The sequence below is a fragment of the Haemorhous mexicanus genome, chromosome 1 (assembly GCF_027477595.1).
Source record: "Haemorhous mexicanus isolate bHaeMex1 chromosome 1, bHaeMex1.pri, whole genome shotgun sequence".
Taxonomy (NCBI): domain Eukaryota; kingdom Metazoa; phylum Chordata; class Aves; order Passeriformes; family Fringillidae; genus Haemorhous; species Haemorhous mexicanus.
The window spans coordinates 437545-459675 of NC_082341.1; the positions used below are offsets into that span (position 1 = coordinate 437545).

Consider the following 22131-nt stretch of genomic DNA (forward strand, 5'->3'; position numbering starts at 1 on the left):
TTACTGAGCCCAGCAGGTGGTACCGTGTGCCACAATGTGACGTGAGCCGTGCCATGGAGTCCTGGTGGCACCAGAGTCCTTGTGGTGCCAGTGCCAACAAAGGAGGTGACATTGCCTTTACTGGCACATGGCACTGTGTGACACGGTGTGTGACGCTGTGAAGTGTCCCATAGCCAGTGTCCGGGTGGCACCAGTGACCCACATGGTGGTGGAAGGGTTGGCATTGCCTTTACTGAGCCTGACAGGTGGCACAGTGTGACACATCCCACACCGCAGTGTCACTGGGGTCCCACACGGTGCCGGGGTCAGAGGAGGCGACACCGCCTGTGCTGGGCCTGGCCCGTGGCAGCATGTGACACGGTGTGACGTGTCCCACACCCCGGTGGCACCAGTGTCCCCGTGGTGCCGGGGCCAGGAGGTGACGCCGGCTCTGCTGCCCCTGTCCCGCGGCACACAGCCCCGCCCGGCCGGTGTCCCCGGTGTCCCCTGTCCCTTGTCCCGTCACACCTGGCGGTAGGTGCCGTTGTAGGTGAAGGGCTCGGGGTCCACGCAGGGCCCGGGGCTGGCCGGGGTCCAGCGCTGGATCTGCAGGCGGGAGCAGGCCGGGGGGTCCAGGGGCCGCACGATCACCGGGGCGCGCGACGCCACCGAGGGGTCCTCGCTGAAGAAGTTGAAGGGGCGCAGGAAGAAGCCGACGGCGTTGCCGGGGGTGGCCGTGTTGGGGATGTCCTCGGCGTGGGGCACGTGCAGGAAGCCCACGGTCACCCAGGCCACCAGGTCCTGGGGGGACACACCACGGTGTCAGTGGCACCATGGACCCCCCCGCGGAGCTGGGAAGGCCCTGGGAGCTGGGGAACCCCCAGAGATGCCCCCCACTCTGGGGATGGAACCCCCCGGCCCCTCAGCAGCCACCAGCCCCGCGTGCCCAGTGTCCCCCCGTGTGCCCGCGGTCACCTGGTCCTCGATGGTCTCGTTGTCGCGGATGAAGCTCTCGAAGGTGACCGGGGGGTCCCAGGGGTTGTTCTGGGTGTAGATGCTGCTGCTGCTTGGCTCGCTCTCGTGGCGCCGTGTCACGGCCAGGTGGTACCTGCCACCAGTGAGGGGTGGGGTCAGCCTGGGGGCGGGGGGTTCCTGTCCCGCCCCTGCCCTGGTCCCCCGACTGTGCCACCCACAGGGGACACAGGGCTGGCCAGGGGCGCGGGGGTTCCCAGCTTTGTGCGCTCCTCAGCTCCTGAGGGGTTCCCCAAGTCCAGGGGGATTCCCCAGGTCCCCTGAGGGACTCCCCAGCTCCCGCGGGGTTTCCCAACCCTGGAGGATCCCCGGATCTTGAGAGGGTCCCTATTTCCAGGGCTTCCTCATCTCCCAAGGTGTTTCACAGCTCCCGGAGGCTCTTCAGCTCCCACGGGGGTTCCCCAGCTCCGACAGCCCCCTCAGCCCCGGGGTGTCCCAAGCTCCCATGGGCTGCTCCAGCTCCGACAGCCCCCTCAGCCCCGGGGTGTCCCAAGCTCCCATGGGCTGCTCCAGCTCCCGAGGGATTTCCCCAGCTCCAGGGGAGCTCCCAGCTCCGGAGGCTCCCCGGCTCCCAAGGACCTACTCCAGCTCCAGGGCAGCATGGGGAGGTGCCAGCAGGGAGAGGTGCTACCCCAGGAAGGCGTGACCAGGGCAAGGACCCCGTGCCCTCGCAGGTGACACGCTGGTGACGCTGGAGTCCCCGTTCTGCCCCGTCGCCGCGCCGCGGAACCCCCCGGTGCCCACCTGGCCCAGGTGACGCCGCGCTCCTCGCGCCAGCCGCGGGGCAGCACGGGCCCGGCGTGGGAGCTGAGCTGCAGGCGGAAGGTGCGGCGGTGGCCCCAGCGGTTCCGCCGGCGCGGGTTGGAGAAGAGCAGGTAGCGCGGCGCGGGCCGGTCCAGCGGCAGCGCGGCCTCGCGCTCCCGGCGCCGCGGCTCCCGGTGCAGCCACGGCTGCACCACGCGCGCCCCCGCGCTCCAGGGGTTGGAGATGTTCTCGAAGCGAATGTCCATCGTCTCGAAGCTGTTCCCGGAGCCTGCGGGGACCGCGGGTCGGTGCAGGGGCACGGTGGCACAGCCCCGCCCCAGTGTGAGGGTGGGACGCCGCCGAGGTGCCGCCGTGGAGGGGAGGGACACCGCAGGGGTGTCACCGTGGATGTGGGCTGGGACCTCATGGAGGGGCCAACATGGAGGGCTGAGATGCCACCCCCATGGAAGGATGTGACCCCACAACCGAGCCATCATGGTGGGCTGGGGTCCAGTTTGGAACACCAGCATGGAGAGGAGGGCCTTTGAGGAGATGCCACCATGGAGAGCTGGGACACCTTGGAGATGCCACCAAGGTGGGCTGGGGACACCTTGCAGATGCCACCAAGGTGGGCTGGGGACACCTTGCAGATGCCACCACCACCACCACCACAGGGGACTGAGACCCCAGGAGATGCTACCGTGGATGTGGCCTGGGAAATATCACCCTGGGGGACTGGGACTCCACAGAGATGCCACCACGAGGGGCTGGGACCCCAGGCAGATGGCATCACCCATGGGGGGCTGGACCCTGCAGAGATGCCATAGAGGGCTGGAGCCCCAGATGTCACCAGGGCTGGGAGATCCCACCACCATGGAGGGATGTGGCCCTGTAGAGATGACACCACGGAGGGGATCATCATCTGAGGGTGTGGGTGACGCCCAGGTGATACCACCCTTCCAGAAACAAGGCCCCTGAGCCCCTGGAGCCCCCCGTGGGTCCAGCCTCTCTCCCGGCACCCTTCCCACGGCCAGGGGGTGTCGGGAGCCTTCACCTGCGACATCCAGGTCCACCTTGTAGTGCACCAGGTGGGTGTGGATGTTGCCCAGGAGGTGGCTGTGCACGCGGCTGCCGTAGCGCCGGCCCTCCGGCGTGTAGAAGGTGGCGTGGATGTAGCCGGTGGCGTGGACCTTGGTCTCCAGGACGCCGTTGGGGTAGAGCAGGAAGTCCCAGATGTAGTCGTAGTTGTAGACGGTGGAGGTGGTCCTGAGCACCAGCGCCCGCCCCTCCAGCCCCGCGTAGAAGTGGAAGCCGCCCTGGAAGTCGCTGTCGAAGTGGCGGCGCAGGGGAACGCCCGTGGGCAGCTCGAAGACGCAGAGGGCGCGGGGGAAGCGCACGGGGCCGTCGGCGTCCAGGAGGTGGTGGGCGTCCAGGAAGGCGGCGGTCTCGGGGCAGTCCACGCCGCGCGCCAGCTCGTAGCTGGAGGCGCCCATGGCCCAGCCGGCGTCCATGTACTTGGTCTGCATGGCGGCCGGCGAGTGGCCGCCGTAGAAGGCGATGGCCTCCTGCACGCTCAGCTCGTAGGCCACCCGCTCGCCGCCGAAGCGCACGTCGAAGAGCTGCAGGCCGGCCGAGGAGCGCAGGCGGAAGGCCAGGCTCCAGCCGCCGTACTCCAGCCGGTTCCCGCGCAGCCGGTAGCGCCGGCCCTGCGGCTCGCACACCTTGGCGCCGTGCACCTCGGTGGGCGTCCCGCTGGAGAAGCGCCCGCGGGGCTCGTAGCTGGAGAAGAGGTGGCGGGCGGGGGGCTCGGGCAGGCGGGCCAGGGGCAGCGCGCCCCGCGCGTGGCTCTCGGCCAGCTCCCGCACGCTGCCGAAGTAGCGCCCGTTGTACCAGAGCCGCCGCACGGCCCAGCGCCGCGGGTCGGGGTCCCGGTGGTCCAGCAGCACCTCCAGCCCCGCGGGGTGCAGGAAGAAGCCCTCCACGAAGCGCTGGATCACCAGCCACGTGCGGCGCTCGCCGGGGCCCAGCCCGCGCGGGGCGATGTCGGAGAAGGTGAGGCAGCGCTCGGAGCAGTTCTGGAAGCCGAAGCCGGTGGCCTCGCGCAGCAGCGGCTCCAGCGGGGCCAGCGCGGCCACCAGCGCCTCGTGCAGCAGCTCGTACTCCAGCCGGGTCATCGGGCGGGCCCAGAAGGGCACGGCCCGGCCGCCCTTGAAGGGCAGGTGCCGGTAGGAGCTGGGGCGCGGCAGGGGCCCCACGGCCAGCTCGGTGACGTTGGGCTCCGCTTGCGCCCCGAAGAAGATGACGGCCCGAGCCTCCCGCCGCGGGCGCGCCCCGCCGTGCTCCAGGAACCGCAGCGCCCAGCGCTTCTTGGGGGGCAGCAGCTCCACCAGGAACAGCGAGTTCTTGGCCAGGGGCCCCCCCCGGCTCGGGGACAGCCCCAGCTCCGGCCGCTCCATCAGGAAGGTCCGCACGGCCCGCAGCTCCGCCGGGGACAGGTCGGCGAAGATGGACGCGGGGTCCGGGGGCTCCGCGGAGGGGCCGGAGGCGGCCGCGGTGACCAGCAGGGCCAGCGCCCAGGGCAGCCCCAGCTGCCACATCCTGGGGGACACGGGGACAGGGGGTCAGCACCGGAGAGAGGATGGGGCTCAGCTGAGCACCCCCTGCTCCAGCAGTGCCACCATCCCAGCAAAGCCGGGGCGACCACGGGGGGGACCAAGGCAGGACCCCCAGCACAACGGGAACCACCACGGGGAGGAGCAGAGCACCCAGGAAAACCAGGCGGACCGTGGGGTGACCCCCAGTGAAACCAGAGACACCATGGATGTCCCCAGGGGAGATGGGGACGCCATGGGGTGACCCCCAAAAAGCTGTGTGACCCCCAAAACCTCCCACCCAGCCCAGGGCCCCTCAGCACCCCCAAAACCCTCTCTCACGGCGGCTGCTGAACCCCCTGCGTGGGCCTGGGGACCCCCCAATGCCGGGGCCCCCTCCGGCCCCCCCTCACTGCAGGGAGCCCCCCACGCCCCCCACTCACCTGCGCTGCCTCTGCCGCTCCATCCGAGCAGCGCGGCCGGTCTGTGCCCGGCCCTGGGGCTCTGACCCCCCCTCCGGCCCCCCCGGGGCGCTGACCCCCCCCTTCCCCACCCCCTCCCCGCCCCCTCCCCGCCCCGCGAGCCGGCCCGGAGTCAAGGCCACCGGCAGGGCCCGTGTCCCCGCCGTCCCCGCCGTCCCCGCCGGGCTGTCCCCCCGCACCCCCCAGTCCGCACCTTCGCTGTCTCCGCCGCATCGCGCCCACGCAGGGGGGGCCGGGGGAGGCACCCCCCGGTACCGAGCCCCGGTACCGAGCCCGGTACCGCCCCCCGCCCCCCGCGGGTTAATGATCACACGGAGGCGCCGGGGCCGCCCGGTCGTTGTCCCCCCCGCGCCGGGGCGGCTCCGAGCAATCAAATCCCGGGGATTTGGCCAGAGAAGGGCCGGGAAATCCCACGGGAGCCGCGGCCGCCCGGACCTGCGGGGGCGCGGGGCGGGCCGGGGGCGCTCCGCACCCCCCGGAGCCCCTCGGGCTCCGAGCAGCGCCCCCGACACGCCCCCCGCCCCCCCAAATCCACACGGAAAGGGACTTCGGGCCCTCCATCCCACCGCTGCATCCCGTTCCCATGGCAACGCGTCCGCGGCCATCCCGTTGCCATGGAAACGGGGCGCCGACCCCCAGACTCCGCATGGAAAGGGGTCATTGGCCCCGCCCCCCAAAACTCCACGGCTGCATCCCGTTCCCATGGCAACGCATCCACGGCCCCGCCCCCGCCCCGCCCCTCCCTCCCAAACCCGGGATTAAAGGGTTAAAAACCCCGAAAAGGGAAAATTGGGTTAAAAAGGCACAAAAGAGGGCGTCGGTGGTTTTACCAAACCCAAACATTCGGAGTAAGTGGTTTCAAAAGCGAAATAAAACGGGATAGTTGGTTTTAAAAGCCAAAAAAATCAAAAAGGCAAAGCGGATTTAAAAACAAATGGAACCCCAGGAAAAGCCTCTGAAAAGGCCCAGAAATGGGTTCCAGGGATTTCAACCCCCCCGGAGTGGGAGGGGTGGTTTTAGCAGCCAAAAACCCAGGATAAGTCATTTTAAAAGGAAAAAAAGGGAGAAGTGGCTTTGGGAGGGCCTGGAAATGGGGCCCGCGGCTGTGCCAGCCCCAGAGCTGGGATGGGCGGCCTCGAAGCGCCAGAAACCCACAAGACAAGTTGTTTTTAAATGGGGAAAAAAAAAAAAAGTCATTTTAAGGTGCCCCCGGAAAAGGGATGAGGTTTGAAAACCTCGAAGTTGTGGTGAGTGGTTTTAAAAGGAAAAAAAAAAAAATAAAAAGAAAGAAAAAAGATAAGTGGGTTTTGAAGCCCACAAAAAAGTGGGATAAGAGGTTTTCAAAGACCACAAAAAATGTCCTGAGTGCTTTCAAAAGCCCCAGAACCCAGGATAAGTGGAGTTTTAAGTCCCAAAAAATAGGACAAGTGGTTTGAGAAGCCATTTTAAAAAAGCCACTTGGACAAGTCATTTTTAAAGCCAAAAAGAGGAAATAAAAAGTTTTAAAGCCTCGAAATAATGGTATAATGCTTTTATGGTATTTTCTGAATTTTTTTTTTATCTAAAATTTTTTCTTGGGAAGCTGAGAGGCCCCAGAGAGGAATGGAAACGAGAATTATTTGATCGTTGCTCCTGTGTTTACTGGTTTTGAATGTGGTTTGGAGATTGTTCATTAACTGGTGTATGCTGGATTAGTTTTATGTAAATTGTTTTTTTCTGGCCAATCATGGCCAGCCGTGTCAGACTCTCTGAGTCAGTTCTGGGATTTATTATTCGCTCTTGTCAAGGTTTTTGATTTCTTTAGTGTAGTTTCAGTATAGTATTTTTATGGTAACAATAGTGCATAAAATAATAAATCAATTTTTTGAAAACCTGGAGTCAAACTCTTCTCTCTCGCCTCGTCCTGGGAGCCCTCACAAACGCTGCAGTAAAAGTGGGGTTAAAAGCATGGGGGGAAAAATAAATACGGGGTGAGTATTTTTGAAAGCCAAAAGAATAAAAGCAACAAGTCATTTTAAAAAAAAGGAAAGAAAACGAAAACGAAAACGAAAACGAAAAAGAAAAAGAAAAAGAAAAAGAAAAAGAAAAAGAAAAAGAAAAAGAAAAAGAAAAAGAAAAAGAAAAAGAAAAGAAAAAAAAGAAAAAAAAAGAAAAAAGAAAAAGAAAAAGAAAAAGAAAAAGAAAAAGAAAAAGAAAAAGAAAAAGAAAAAGAAAAAGAAAAAGAAAAAGAAGAGAACAGATAATTGGTTTCATTATCCCCAAAAAATCGAGATAAATGGTTTTAAAGCCAAAAAAATCCTAGGATATATTATTTATAAAACAAACCAAAAAAAGGATGGTTGGTTTTGAAAGTCTCAAAAATGGGAAAAGTGATTTTAAAAGTGAAAGGAAACTAATATAAATTATTTTGAAAGGAAAGGAAACCTTTAGGATGGGCAATTTTAAAAGCCAAAACCATAAAAACCTCCAAATGGTGATGTGTTTTTAAAAGGCCTCTGAACAGGGGAAGGAGAGGAGAAAGGAAAGGAAAGAGGAAGGGAAGAAAAAGAGAAAGGAAATTAAAAATGCTTTAAAAAAAAAAAAATTGAATGAGTGGTTTAAAGGCCCTGCAAAATGGGTAAGTGGTTTAACACACATCCTCCCCCCCAAAACAAACAAACAAACAGAAAGAATAAATAATTTTAAAAGCCAAGAGGGAATTCAAGGCCACAGAACTGGGAAGAGTGGTTCCAAAGGCCCCAGGACTGGGAGAAGTGCCCCTGGAGCCCAGGACAAACCCCTCCCAAAGCCAAACCGAGGGACAATTGCTGCCAAGAGTTCCCCAAACATGGAATTATTCGTTTTAAAAGCAAAAGTTTTCATAAAGGGCCTGAGCAGTTCCAAAAGAGTCCAAAAACCCGGGAACAAGGGGCTTTAAAGGAGAGAATAAAAAAAAAAACACACAAAAAAAGGGGGGGCTGAGTGGTTCAAAGAGGTTTAAAAGCTTTGGAAATGGGAGGAGAGGTTTGAAAGGCAAAAAAAGAAACCCCAGGGTAAGTGACCAAAAGCAAAACCCCAGGGGTGAGCTGAGTGAAGGGCCCGGAACCGGGATGGGCAGGGTGAGAGCCTCGAGAGCCGGGCGGGGCGGGCTGGGGAGCCGGGCAGCGGGAGGGAAGGGGTTAAACCAACCTGGGAACGGGATGGGAGGGGTTAAACCGACCTGGGAACGGGATGGGAGGGGTTAAACCGACCTGGGAGTGGGATGGGAGGGGTTAAACAAATCTGGGAATGGGATGGGAGGGGCTAAACCGACCTGGGAACGGGAGGGAAGGGGTTAAACCGACCTGGGAGTGGGATGGGAGGGGTTAAACCGACCTGGGAACGGGATGGGAGGGGTTAAACCAACCTGGGAGTGGGAGGGGAGGGGTTAAACCGACCTGGGAATGGGATGGGAGGGGTTAAACCGACCTGGGAACGGGATGGGAGGGGTTAAACCGACCTGGGAACGGGATGGGAGGGGTTAAACAAACCTGGGAATGGGATGGGAGGGGTTAAACCGACCTGGGAGTGGGATGGGAGGGGTTAAACCGACCTGGGAGTGGGAGGGGAGGGGTTAAAGCCCCCAAAAAGAGGATACGTGATTTTATATCTAAAAATAGAGAAGTGTTTTTAGCGCTCTCAACTTGGGGTATCCGAGTTTAAAACTCCCCAGAAATGGGACGGGAGGGGTTAAACCTCGGGAATGGGAGGGTTAAACCCCCCTAAAAAGAGGATAAGTGATTTTATATCTAAACATGGATCAGAGGTGTCAAAGCCCCAGCCTGGGGTAACGGAGTTTAAACCCCCAGAAATGGGATGGGAGGGGTTTAAACTCCCAAAAAGAGGAGAAGTGATTTTATATCTAAACATGGATAAGCGGGGTCAGAGCCCCAGCTTGGGGTAACCGAATTTAAAACTCCTCGGGAATGGGAGGGTTAAACCCCCCAAAAAGAGAAGTGATTTTATATCTAAACCTGGATCAGTGGGGTCAGAGCCCCAGCTCGGGGTATCCCAGTTTAAACCCCCAGAGATGGGGTGGGAGGGTTAAACCCCCCAAAAAGAGAATAAACGATTTGATATCTAAACATGGATAAGCGGGGTCAGAGCCCCAGCTCGGGGTATCCCAGTTTAAACCCCCAGAAATGGGGGGGGAGGGTTAAACCCCCCAAAAAGAGAAGTGATTTTATATCTAAACATGGATCAGTGGGGTCAGAGCCCCAGCTTGGGGTATCCCAGTTTAAACCCCCAGAGATGGGGTGGGAGGGGTTAAACCCCCAAAAGAGAATAAACGATTTTATATCTAAACATGGGTCAGTGGGGTCAGAGCCCCAGCTCGGGGTATCCCAGTTTAAACCCCCAGGAATGGGATGGGAGGGGTTAAATCCCCCCAAAAGAGAATAAACGATTTGATATCTAAACATGCATCAGAGGTGTCAGAGCCCCAGCTTGGGGTATCCGAATTTAAACCCCCAGGAATGGGATGGGAGGGGTTAAACCCCCAAAAGAGAAAAAACGATTTTATATCTAAACATGGATCAGAGGTACCAAAGCCCCAGCTTGGGGTGTCCCAGTTTAAACCCCCAGAGATGCGGTGGGAGGGTCAAACCCCCCAAAAAGAGAATAAACGATTTTATATCTAAACATGGATCAGAGGTGTCAGAGCCCCAGCTCGGGGTACCCCAGTTTAAACCCCCAGGAATGGGGTGGGAGGGTTAAACCCCCAAAAGAGAATAAACGATTTGATATCTAAACATGGATCAGTGGGGTCAGAGCCCCAGCTCGGGGTATCCCAGTTTAAAACTCCTCGGGAATGGGATGGGAGGGTTAAACCCCCCAAAAAGAGAAGTGATTTTAAATCTAAAAATGGACCAGAGGTACCAAAGCCCCAGCCTGGGGTATCCCAGTTTAAACCCCCAGGAATGCGGTGGGAGGGTCAAACCCCCCAAAAAGAGAATAAACGATTTTATATCTAAACATGGATCAGAGGGGTCAGAGCCCCAGCTTGGGGTATCCCAGTTTAAACCCCCAGGAATGGGATGGGAGGGGTTAAACCCCAAAAAGAGAATAAACGATTTGATATCTAAACATGGATCAGAGGTGTCAGAGCCCCAGCTCGGGGTACCCCAGTTTAAACCCCCAGGAATGGGATGGGAGGGGTTAAACCCCAAAAAGAGAATAAACGATTTTATATCTAAACATGGGTCAGTGGGGTCAGAGCCCCAGCTCGGGGTACCCCAGTTTAAACCCCCAGAAATGGGGTGGGAGCCCTAAAAGCAAGCCCCGGGCCGGCCCCTGAAAAGCCCCAGCCCAGAATAAATTGCTTTTGAATAATCAGAAATCAGCAGGAGCGGCTCGAAAGGCAAAAAGGAACCCAACCCAACGGGACCCCTCAAGGAAACCCAAAAGCTCGCGGGATAAATGGCTTTTAAAGCCCCAAATTGGGATAAATGGTTTCAAAGCCCAAAATAAGGGTGTAAGTGAGGAAAGCCAACATCATCAAAAACAAACAAAAAACACCACAGGAACCCCGGGGAAAATATTTTCAAAGGCCAAAACATGGGAGAAGGGATTTTAAAAGGGAAAAAAGAAAGAAGTTGTTTGATAAATAAGAAAAAAACTGAGATAAGAAGTTTTGATACGAAAAAACCCTGGAATTCATAATTAATAAAATGAAATAAAATAACAGAATAAAAAAGTATATAAAATAAAATAAAAATAAAACAAGATAAAATTAAAAAATGAAAATAAAATAAAATAAATAAAATAAGATAAAATTAAAAAATGAAAATAAAATAAAATAAATAAAATAAGATAAAATAAAATAAAATTAGATAAAATAAAATAAAGAATAAAAGTAAAAAAATTAAATTAAATTAAATTAAATAATGAAATAAAATAAAATAAAATAAAATAAAATTAATATAAAATAAAATAAAAGTAAAAAAATAAAATAAAATTTAAAAAATAAATAAAATAAAATAAAAAAAGATAAAACTAATAAAATAAAATAAAATAAAATAAAATAAAAATAATATAAAATAAAATAAAATAAAAAATAAAATATATAAAACAAAATAAAACAAGATAGAATTAAAAAATGAAAATAAAATAAAATAAAAATAATAAAACAAGATAAAATAAAATAAAATTAGATAAAATAAAATAAATAAAGAATAAAAGTTAAAAAATTAAATTAAATTAAATAACAAAATAAAATAAAATAAAAATAATATAAAATTTAAAAAAGTAAAAAATAACATAAAATTTAAAAAATAAAATAAAATAAATAAAATAAAATAAAACAAGATAAAATTTAAAAATAAAATAAAACAAAATAAGAAAAAATAAAATAAAATTAGATAAAATAAAATAAATAAAAACTAAAAGTAAAAAAATTAAAATAAATTAAATAATAAAATAAAATAAAATAAAATAAATATAAAATAAAATAAAAGTAAAAAATAAAATAAAAGCAAATAAAATAAAATAAAATAGCGGGTCCAGAGTCCCCAGACACGGGTAGGGATAGAAAAGCTGTTTATGGATGTAGACACCCATTTGTAAATACAGAAATGCCATTTATGAATATTTACATCCATTTTATATATACATGCTTTTGTAAATATAGAAACACTGTTTATAAATATCTACATCCATGTGTAAATATACACATACCATTTATATATGTATAAATCTATAAATACAAATATATAAATCTATGAAAATATAAGCATATATAGAAATATATAAATGCATTTATATACAAATAAACATAAATATGTTAATAAAATCATGCTAAGTAAAATTATGCATGAATATATAAATGTATTTATATATAGATATATATATTTAAATAAATATACAAATAGACATCAATATATTTCTGAAATTATGTTTAGTAATATGATATGTAAATATACAAAGATAAAAATATACAGAACCATAAATATTAAAATAGAGACTTCTATTTATACATAGATACATAGATATAAATATAGAAATATATTTATGTTGAGTTATACAGAATATAAAAATATAAATGTGTATCAATGTATGTAAAATGTAAAAATATACAAATATAGAAATGTGTTTTATAAATATATGTTTATATATATATAAAAATATATATTATTAAAATTATGAAGTAATATTATATATAAATATATAAATATAGCCATATTTATAGGTTTATATATAATATAAATATACACATATGAGAATATATAGGACCATAAATATACTTAAAGCTATAAATGTATTTTTATAGATATATACATCTATAGAAATATATAAATATACAAATATGTAAATAGGTTATGTTACATTACATGCAATATAAATATGTAAATCTAGAAATATATTAATATATAAATGTATAATTATATTTTATTAAAAAATATAAATATGTAAGCACATAAAAAACGTTATGTGAGGTAATATGAGACACACAAATATATAAATATATATGAAATGAGTGAAGGAATGTGAGAGAGGAAAAATCTGGATTGAATAGATGGTAAATACCTGTATTAAATAGATGGTAAATACCTGTATCCAGCACAGGTAAATACACATTAAATAGATGGTAAATACCTGTATCCAGCACAGGTAAATACACATTAAATAGATGGTAAATACCTGTATCCAGCACAGGTAAATGCACATTAAATAGATGGTAAATACCTGTATTAAATAGATGGTAAATACCTGTATCCAACACAGGTAAATGCACATTAAATAGATGGTAAATACCTGTATCCAACACAGGTAAATACACACATTAAATAGATGGTAAATACCTGTATCCAGCACAGGTAAATGCACATTAAATAGATGGTAAATACCTGTATCCAACACAGGTAAATACACATTAAATAGATGGTAAATACCTGTATCCAACACAGGTAAATGCACATTAAATAGATGGTAAATACCTGTATCCAACACAGGTAAATGCACATTAAATAGATGGTAAATACCTGTATCCAGCACAGGTAAATGCACATTAAATAGATGGTAAATACCTGTATCCAACACAGGTAAATACACATTAAATAGATGGTAAATACCTGTATCCAACACAGGTAAATACCTGTATTAAATAGATGGTAAATACCTGTATCCAACACAGGTAAATGCATGAATTAAATTTTGCATTAAATACATGTATTGAACACAGGTAAACATATGTATTAAAATATATGTTAAATACAAGTATTAAACACGGCTAAATATAAACATTAAATATACGTATTAGCATAAATTTATTCTATATATTATATTCTATTACATTACATTATAATATTTTAATATATTTTACAATATTTTATTATATTTTTTATATTATATTATATTTTATCATATTATATTATATTATATTATATTATATTATATTATATTATATTATATTATACAATATTACATTATAATATATTATATTGTATTATGTTATATTGTATTATATTATATTATATTATATTGTATTATATTATATTATATTGTATTATATTATATTATATTATATTATATTATATTATATTATATTATATTATATTATATTATATTATATTATATTATATTATATTATATTATATTATATTATATTATATTATATTATATCTTATTATATTATATTATATCTTATTATATTATATTATATTATATTATATTATATTATATTATATTATATTATATTATATTATATCATATTATATTATATCTTATTATATTATATTATATCTTATTATATTATATCATATTATATTATATTATATTATATCTTATTATATTATATTATATCTTATTATATTATATCATATTATAACATATTATAACATTTTATAATATACTATATTATATCATATTATAACATATTATAATTTACTATATTATATCATATTATATTATATTTATTATATTATATTATATTATATTATATTATATTATATTATATTATATCTTATTATATTATATCTTATTATATTATATTATATCTTATTATATTATATTATATTATATCTTATTATATTATATTATATCTTATTATATTATATTATATTATATCTTATTATATTATATTATATCTTATTATATTATATTATATCTTAATATATTATATCATATTATAACATATTATAACATTTTATAATATACTATATTATATCATATTATATTATACTATATGTTAATAAAATTTATATTATATCTATTCTTATATTATACGTATTAAATGTAAAAATACACGTTAAATACACATATTAAATACAGTTAAATACATATATTAAAGTACATGTTAAATACACATATTAAGCACGGGTAAATACCTGTATTAAAATGCACCTTAAACACGGGTATTAAACGCAACAAATACATATATTGAAATACAGGTTAAACACGGGTATTGATCACAATAAATACATATATTGAAAGGCAGGTTAAACACGGGTATTGATCACAATAAATACATATATTGAAATACAGGTTAAACACGGGTATTGATCACAATAAATACATATATTGAAAGGCAGGTTAAACACGGGTATTGATCACAATAAATACATATATTGAAATACAGGTTAAACGCAGGTGTTAATCACAATAAATACATATATTGAAATGCCGGTTAAACACGGGTATTAAACACAACAAATACATATATTGAAACACAGGTTAAACACGGGTATTGATCACAATAAATACATATATTGAAATACAGGTTAAACACAGGTGTTAATCACAATAAATACATATATTGAAAGGCAGGTCAAACACGGGTATTGATCACAATAAATACATATATTGAAACACAGGTTAAACACGGGTATTGATCACAATAAATACATATATTGAAATACAGGTTAAACACGGGTATTGATCACAATAAATACATATATTGAAATACAGGTTAAACACAGGTGTTAATCACAATAAATACATATATTGAAAGGCAGGTCAAACACGGGTATTGATCACAATAAATACATATATTGAAAGGCAGGTCAAACACGGGTAATAAACACAATAAATACATATATTGAAACACAGGTCAAACGCAGGTGTGGGCCCCGCGGTGTGTCCTCGGGCCGGGGGGGTCCCGGGGTTCTCTGTGGAACGGATCCTGCGTGGCATGGGGTGGGTGGGCGGGGGGGCTGTGCCCGGGGGTCTCCCTGCCCACCCCTGACGGGGCTGGGCCCTTTTGGGGTCCTCCTGTGCCCCGGGCCCCCGGCCCTGCAGGGAAGGGACCCCGGCACACGGGGGGCTGCTGCTCCTGGGGACAGCGGCGAGGGGCGAGGGGGGTGAGGGGTGAGGGGTGAGGGGTGAGGGGTGAGGGGGGGTGAGGGGCTCAGGGGGATGAGGGGCTCAGGGGGGTGAGGGGCTCAGGGGGATGAGGGGCTCAGGGGGGTGAGGGGGGGTGAGGGGCTCGGGGGGCTCAGGGGGGTGAGGGGCTCAGGGGGGGTGAGGGGTTCAGGGGGGTGAGGGGCTCAGGGATCTGTGAGGGGTTCAGGGATCTGTGAGGGGCTCAGGGGGGTGAGGAGCTCAGGGATCTGTGAGGGGTTCAGGGATCTGTGAGGGGCTCAGGGGGGTGAGGGGCTCAGGGATCTGTGAGGGGTTCAGGGATCTGTGAGGGGCTCAGGGGGATGAGGGGCTCAGGGATCTGTGAGGGGTTCAGGGGGGTGAGGGGTTCAGCGGTGTGGGGGGCTCAGGGGGGTGAGGGGCTCAGGGGGGTGAGGAGTTGTGGGGGTGTCAGGGGCTCGAGGAGGTGTGAGGGGCTCAGGGAGGTGAGGAATTTGGGGGTGAGGAATTTGGGGAGGTGTGAGGGGTATAGAGAGATGTGTGGGATTTGGGGGATGTGGGGGATTCAGGGGTGTGAGGAATTTGGGGACATGTGAGGGGCTCAGGGAGGTCTGAGGGGCTCACGGGTGGGAGGAGCTGTGGGGGTGTGAGGGGCTCAGGATTGTGAGGAATTTGGGGAGGTTTGAGGGTCTCAGGGAGGTTTGAGGGTCTCAGGGAGGTGTGAGGGGCTCAGGGGTGTGAGGAATTTGGGGAAGTTTGAGGGTCTCAGGGAGGTTTGAGGGTCTCAGGGAAGTTTGAGGGGCTTGGGGAGGTGTGAGGGGCTCAGGGGGTGAGGGGCTGTGAGGGGCTCGGGGAGCTGAAATGTCCCCCTCCTCTGTGCCTGCGGGATGTGGGTCCAACATGCGAATTTTTTATGTACAAGAGTTCCCATACAAAACACAAAACCTTTTGATACAGAACTATAAAAAACCTTTTTGTGTAAGAGATGCACGTTTTTACTCCAGGCCTTCGCTCCCCAGGGGCCAGAGATCCCGGATCTGATTTAATTTTGACATAAAACGGTGGCTTCACTGTGGTTGAGGTTATAAATAAAACTAATTCCTTTCCAAACCTAGCTGCTGCTTTCCCTCCCTGATTTGACTTTCAGCGGGCAATGGCCCCAGCCCATCCCTTCAGAGGAGCTGCCCCCGCAGCTTGGAGACGTGAGGTGCACAGCAGGGCTGTAATTACCTCCAGAAAATGCAGGATTTTCATTTCACCCCGTTCCTTCTGAGGACAGGCAGCAGAAAACCCAGCTGCACCTCAGGCATGCTCAGGTGGGAGCACAAGGGCTTCCAAAAATGGTTTCAGGGCTTGAGAGCTGCTAAAAGGCTTTGCTGCCCTTCATCCATCCCCCCTTGGTGTTTCCTTCTGTTAAAATCGTTCCCTTTGCCCATTAATAGTCTTTTAAAATTACCCAAATCATCCTGAATCTAAATCCTTCTGGGCAGGCCTAGGAAGGATGACACCGGTTTGGATGATCCCAACACGCATCAATCCCCACACCAACTCCCAGTCTGGCTGGATGTTCTGATTCTTCATTGGTTGAAACAAAAGAATGAACCCACCAGATAAAAGCTTTCCTCACATTATTATTTTTTTTTTCAGCAAAAAGGCAAAATAAAATCAGCAAAACCCAAACTAACAACGCATAAAATGGTTTGTTTCTGTTAATATTTGTTCTCCCAACAAGTTGCTGTGGATGAAAACACAAACAGATCACCAAAATCAATAAAATGCAATGCGAGTGAGGATGGGGGCAGTTAAAAGTCCCATCGGTTTCTGTTCCTGTAAAAAGAAAAGTGAAAGTTCGACCTGCTACAGACCGATCATTATAAAAGAAAAAAAAACAAAAAACAAAAAAAAACCCGAACCAAAACAACAACAACAACAACAAACCTAACAAGCAAAAAAGAAAACAACAACAACAACAACAACAACAAAAAAAAAAACCCAAACAAAAAACAACCAACAAAAAAACCAGGAAAAAAAACAAAGAAAATTTTAAAAAAGGGAGCAATCCACAGGGTGTTGATTCAGTTCCACTGCAAAACCCCTGAAGTCCCTAAAGCACCCAAAAGCCGTGATCTCATCTGGCTCTGGCTTTTCTCACCCAAAGCCGCCTGCAGCCGCCCTGCTCCAGCTCCTCAGTTCCATTTCCTGTGCCCGGGGAGCATTCCCAGGAAAGAGAGCAGCCAAAGCTGCCCTGATTTGGGAATCTCTGCTCGGCACGGCCGCAGCGCGCGGCCTCGGGGGCGAGAGCCCGCTGGGAATGGCCAGGGGTGAGGGGTTCCATGGCCAGGGGTGAGGGGTTCCATGGCCAGGGGTGAGGGGTTCATGGCCAGGGGTGAGGGGTTCATGGCTCATGGCCAGTGGTGAGGGGTTCCTGTTCCATGGTCAGTGCCCAGGGGTTCCTGTTCCATGGTCAGTGGTGAGGGGTTCCTGTTCCATGGTCAGTGCTCAAGGGTTCATGGCTCATGGTCATATCCTAATGTTCCATGTTCAGTGTTCCATATTCAATGTTCCATGTTCAGTGTTCCATGTTCCATATTCAGTGTTCCATGTTCCATGTTCAATATTCAGTGTTCCATGTTCCATGATCCATGTTCCATGTTCCATATTCAGTGTTCCATGTTCCATGTTCCATTTTCCATGTTCCATATTCAGTGTTCCATGTTCCACGTTCAGTGTTCCATGTTCAGTGTTCCATGTTCCATGTTTAATATTCCATATTCAATATTCAATGTTCCATATTCAGTGTTCCATGTTCCATATTCAGTGTTCCATGTTCCACGTTCAGTGTTCCATGTTCAGTGTTCCATGTTCCATGTTTAATATTCAATATTCAATATTCAATGTTCCATGTTCCATGTTCAGTGTTCCATGTCCCATGTTCCATGTTCAGTGTTCCATGTCCCATGTTCCATGTTCAGTGTTCCATGTTCCATGTTCCATGTTTCATGTTCTAGTTCCATGTCCCATGTTCACTGTTCCATGTTCCATGTTCAGTGTTCCATGTTCCATGTTCAGTGTTCCATGTTCCATGTTCCATGTTCCATGTTCCATGTTCCGTGTTCCATGTTCCATGTCCCATGTTCACTGTTCCATGTTCCATGTTCCATGTTCCATGTTCACTGTTCCATGTTCCATGTTCCATGTTCCGTGTCCCATGTTCCATGTTCCACGTTCCGTATTCCGTGCCCAGCCCCGCAGCCGCAGGGATTTGTGTTTGTGCTGTGACAGACCCGCGGAGCTGGGACACCCCGGGGTGGGCAGGGGGCTCCTGGGCTGCTCCCAGGGCTGAGATCCTGTCCTGGAGCTGGGAATGGCCTGGGGGAGCTGGGAATGGACTGGGAATGAGCTGGGGGAGCTGGGAATGAGCTGGGGGAGCTGGGAATGGACTGGGAATGACCTGGGGGAGCTGGGAATGAGCTGGGGGAGCTGGGAATGACCTGGGGGAGCTGGGAATGGACTGAGAATGACCTGGGGGAGCTGGGAATGGCCTGGGGGAGCTGGGAATGGCCTGGGGGAGCTGGGAATGGACTGGGAATGAGCTGGGGGAGCTGGGAATGAGCTGGGGGAGCTGGGAATGGACTGAGAATGACCTGGGGGAGCTGGGAATGGACTGGGGGAGCTGGGAATGGACTGGGAATGACCTGGGGGAGCTGGGAATGGCCTGGGGGAGCTGGGAATGGCCTGGGGGAGCTGGGAATGGCCTGGGGGAGCTGGGAATGAGCTGGGAATGACCTGGGGGAGCTGGGAATGGCCTGGGGGAGCTGGGAATGGACTGAGAATGACCTGGGGGAGCTGGGAATGGACTGGGGGAGCTGGGAATGGCCTGGGGGAGCTGGGAATGGACTGGGAGTGAACTGGGGGAGCTGGGAATGGACTGGGAATGGACTGGGGGAGCTGGGAATGCACTGGGGGAGCTGGGAATGGACTGGGAATGACCTGGGAATGAGCTGGGAATGAGCTGGGGGAGCTGGGAATGAGCTGGGGGAGCTGGGAATGGCCTGGGGGAGCTGGGAATGGACTGGGAGTGAACTGGGGGAGCTGGGAATGGACTGGGAATGAGCTGGGGGAGCTGGAAATGGACTGGGGGAGGTGGGAATGGCCTGGGGGAGCTGGGAATGGCCTGGGGGAGCCAGGAATAACCCAAGGGAGGCAGGAATGACACCTGGGGGAGCTGGGAATGGCCTGGGGAGCAGCAGTGACCCCGAGGGAGCAGCAGTGCCCCTTATCAGTGTCACAGATAAGTTTGCTCTGGGCATGTTAACTCTTTGCTGTCCAGCCAGCGCCCCTCTGCACTAGGGCTGACTGGACTCCGATTCATGGCCAGATTTTATTGCCCCCCTGGCATCGTTTTGTTACCAAAAATCAGTCAAATGAAACTCCTTCCCACCAGCACAGCACTGAGCAGCAGGAATTCTTCACCTGGCCGGGTGCACGGGGAGATTTCTCCTCCCAAGCCCTGTGTGCTGAGCACGAGGAGCTCCTGTTTAGATCCTGCATTTCTCACGGAATCACTGATCTTCCCCGAACAAACAGCCCCGAGGACCTGCTGACAACCAAGCACCTCACAGCAGTCAGGAGAGTCAGTCCCAGAGCAATGGAATGTTAATTTCAGCAGAACCTCTGGGCCTTCCCTCAGTGCCAGAGGGACATGGGGACTTTCTGGCCCTGTCCCAACACCAAAAGGTGCCAGTGCCCTCCTGCCTGGGCAGCTCTGCAAAGCCAGTTTGCCAATAATCCCCAGGAATTCCTCTCTTCTACCAGCCCTGGAGGGGCCTTCTGCCTTCCTTGGGATTATCTGCAAACAAATCTCATTTTTCAGTGACTGATCTGTTAATTCCTGTCCTATTTGTGCTCACCACATTCCTTTGCAATCTGACCACTGTATTCTCTATTTCCCAATGTGTTTCCTGTGTTCAGGTCTGTTATTCATTAACTGTGCAGTTACCTGCCCACACCAGGTCACCAATCACCTGCCCCGGGGCTGCCTGTGCTGAACACTGATATTTGGGGTTGTCCCAGGACATCCCAGGTGCTGCTGCAGGCTCCTTTCCCAGCAGCTCACGGATTCCCTGGAATGGCTGGGAACTCTCCCACCTCTCCTCACAGGTCTGCAGACTCTTCTGCCCTTTGCAGGATTTTGGCCAATCCCTCCTTTGTTCTTCACAGGTGTTGGGGTGATTTCAGGGTTTACCTCAGAAACCCGGTTCCTTCCATGAAGATTCCCTCCCAGGTGTGTCACCCACCTCTCCTTTCCCACCCCGACCCCTCCCAGCACTGTCAGTCCTGGAATTCCAGAAGGGATTGGCAGATCCAAAGGATGCCCTCTACCCCCGGGGGCACTGGGCCATCCAGGTGTCCTTTGTCCCCTGAGACCTCCCCTCCTGCACCTGGCTGGTGGCTCCCTGTCCCTTCCCTGCCCTCTCCCCGGGGTTAAAAGGAGCAGCACCCACGGGGTCAGGAGTTCTGCTGGAGCTGGGGCTGGGTTCAGAGGCCAGAACAAAGCTCTGATCCAAACCCTCCATCAGAACCGACTCCTCTCCTTCCCCATCGCCCTAAAGCTTCTCCACAGAGGGAAACCTGAGGAGCAGACCCTGATATGGGGGGAAGCTCCATCCCAGCACCACCAGAGCTCCTGCACGCCTGGACTTGTCCCCACGTGCCCAGCTGGAGCACCCAGCCAGCCCAAAGTGTCTCTGGGTGAAACACCACCCAGCCAGCCCAAAGTGTCTGTGGGGTGAAACACCACCCAGCCATGGCCAAAAGTGTCTGTGGGGTGAAACACCACACAGCCATGGCCAAAAGTGTCTGTGGGGTGAAACACCACCGTTGTCACTGCTTGGTTCAGCAGCAGGGCCAGCCAAGCCCAGGCCGGTCCCGTCTGGCTGTACTGGTCAATATTCCAACACACAGGGGCCAGGGGGAGCCTGGCCGTGTTCCAGAGGGGCTCCCCAAAGCTCCACGCTGCCCTGCTGTCCTGGGACACGCTGGCACTGCAGCTCCCTGCTGGAGCCACCCAGCGCCCTGCTCCTTGTCCCCACCCAGCTGTGCCCAGCTGTGGCACAGAGCAGCTCCCCAGCTCCCGCCGCCCTCGGGCACCCGGCTCATCCTTCACTGGCACTGCCCAAGCACTGGAAAGTTCTGGATTCTCCCCCTCCAAAGCAGACAATTTCCAGCTCCCTGGAGCCGGGGTGTCACAGAAGCAGACACCTCAGGAGGGAGCACCTGTGTGCCCGCCAGCACAGCCAGGTGTGCCAGCTTCAGCCAGGGCTGGAGGGCGCCTGGGACTGTTCCATAAAAACACTATACTGGGGTTTATATATTTTATATAAATAAACATAAAAATAGTAGATATAAATATAACATTTTATAAATATAAATATACATATAAATATACCTATAAATATAAATATAAATATAAATACAAATGGTTTAAAATATATACTACTGGTTAAAAATAAATGTATTTTTGCCCTTAAGTCTTCTCCCCACTCTGCTTTTGCCCTGCCAGCAGTGCTGGGCAGTGTCTGACCCACACTCCTTCCATAACCCACTTCCAAAGGTGTTCCAAGCTTTCCCACAGCCCTCCCCCCTCCCCCTCCACAAAGGTGGTGTTACCTGCCCTGGCTGCCCTCAGGTTGGGGGGCAGCCCCAGCAGCGGGGCCCCCTTTGCTCAGCAGGCCCCCAGAGCATTCCCTGCAGCCCTGGCGTTCCCTCTGCCTCGCTGGCTCCTGAAACACAAAATCCCCAGTGCCTCTGACCCAGGCACTGGGTTCTGCTCTCCCCGTCCCAGGGACATCTCTGGGCACGCGATTTCCCGAACAGATCTCTCCCCAGCAGGGGCTGGGCGTCGAGGCAGCGCAGAAATGGCTGTGTCCCCGCTGTTGTCCTGCTTTAAGGGGCAGAGGCCGGAACGAAGGGCTCCTGCCCTGCCCCTGCCG

General features: G+C 49.4%; 1 protein-coding gene across 2 annotated transcripts; it reads right to left on the reverse strand.

Moving 5' to 3' along the window:
* Nucleotides 1–209: 209 nt before the first annotated feature.
* Nucleotides 210–5102, reverse strand: AOC1 (amine oxidase copper containing 1). Of its 2 annotated transcripts, none has more exons than XM_059869163.1 (5): nucleotides 5022–5102; nucleotides 2810–4353; nucleotides 1756–2044; nucleotides 955–1087; nucleotides 210–780 (listed from the first exon to the last, which is right to left on the reverse strand). In XM_059869163.1, exons 1-5 carry the CDS (start codon nucleotides 5039–5041, stop codon nucleotides 502–504), a joined length of 2265 nt encoding a protein of 754 aa, XP_059725146.1. In that variant the 5' UTR covers nucleotides 5042–5102; the 3' UTR covers nucleotides 210–501. The 2 variants fall into 2 exon arrangements, with proteins under 2 accessions (XP_059725146.1, XP_059725077.1); XM_059869094.1 differs by lacking the exon at nucleotides 5022–5102 and adding an exon at nucleotides 4790–4841.
* Nucleotides 5103–22131: the final 17029 nt, after the last annotated feature.

Excerpts from the sequence above, each read along its gene's own strand:
- AOC1 (XM_059869094.1), bottom strand. The coding sequence starts at position 4,812 with ATGGAGCGGCAGAGGCAGCGCAG. Across the intron at positions 2,045-2,809 it reads GGTGGACCTGGATGTCGCAG|GCTCCGGGAACAGCTTCGAG; the intron begins GTGAAGGCTCCC and ends CGGTCCCCGCAG. Across the intron at positions 781-954 it reads ACGAGACCATCGAGGACCAG|GACCTGGTGGCCTGGGTGAC; the intron begins GTGACCGCGGGC and ends GTGTCCCCCCAG.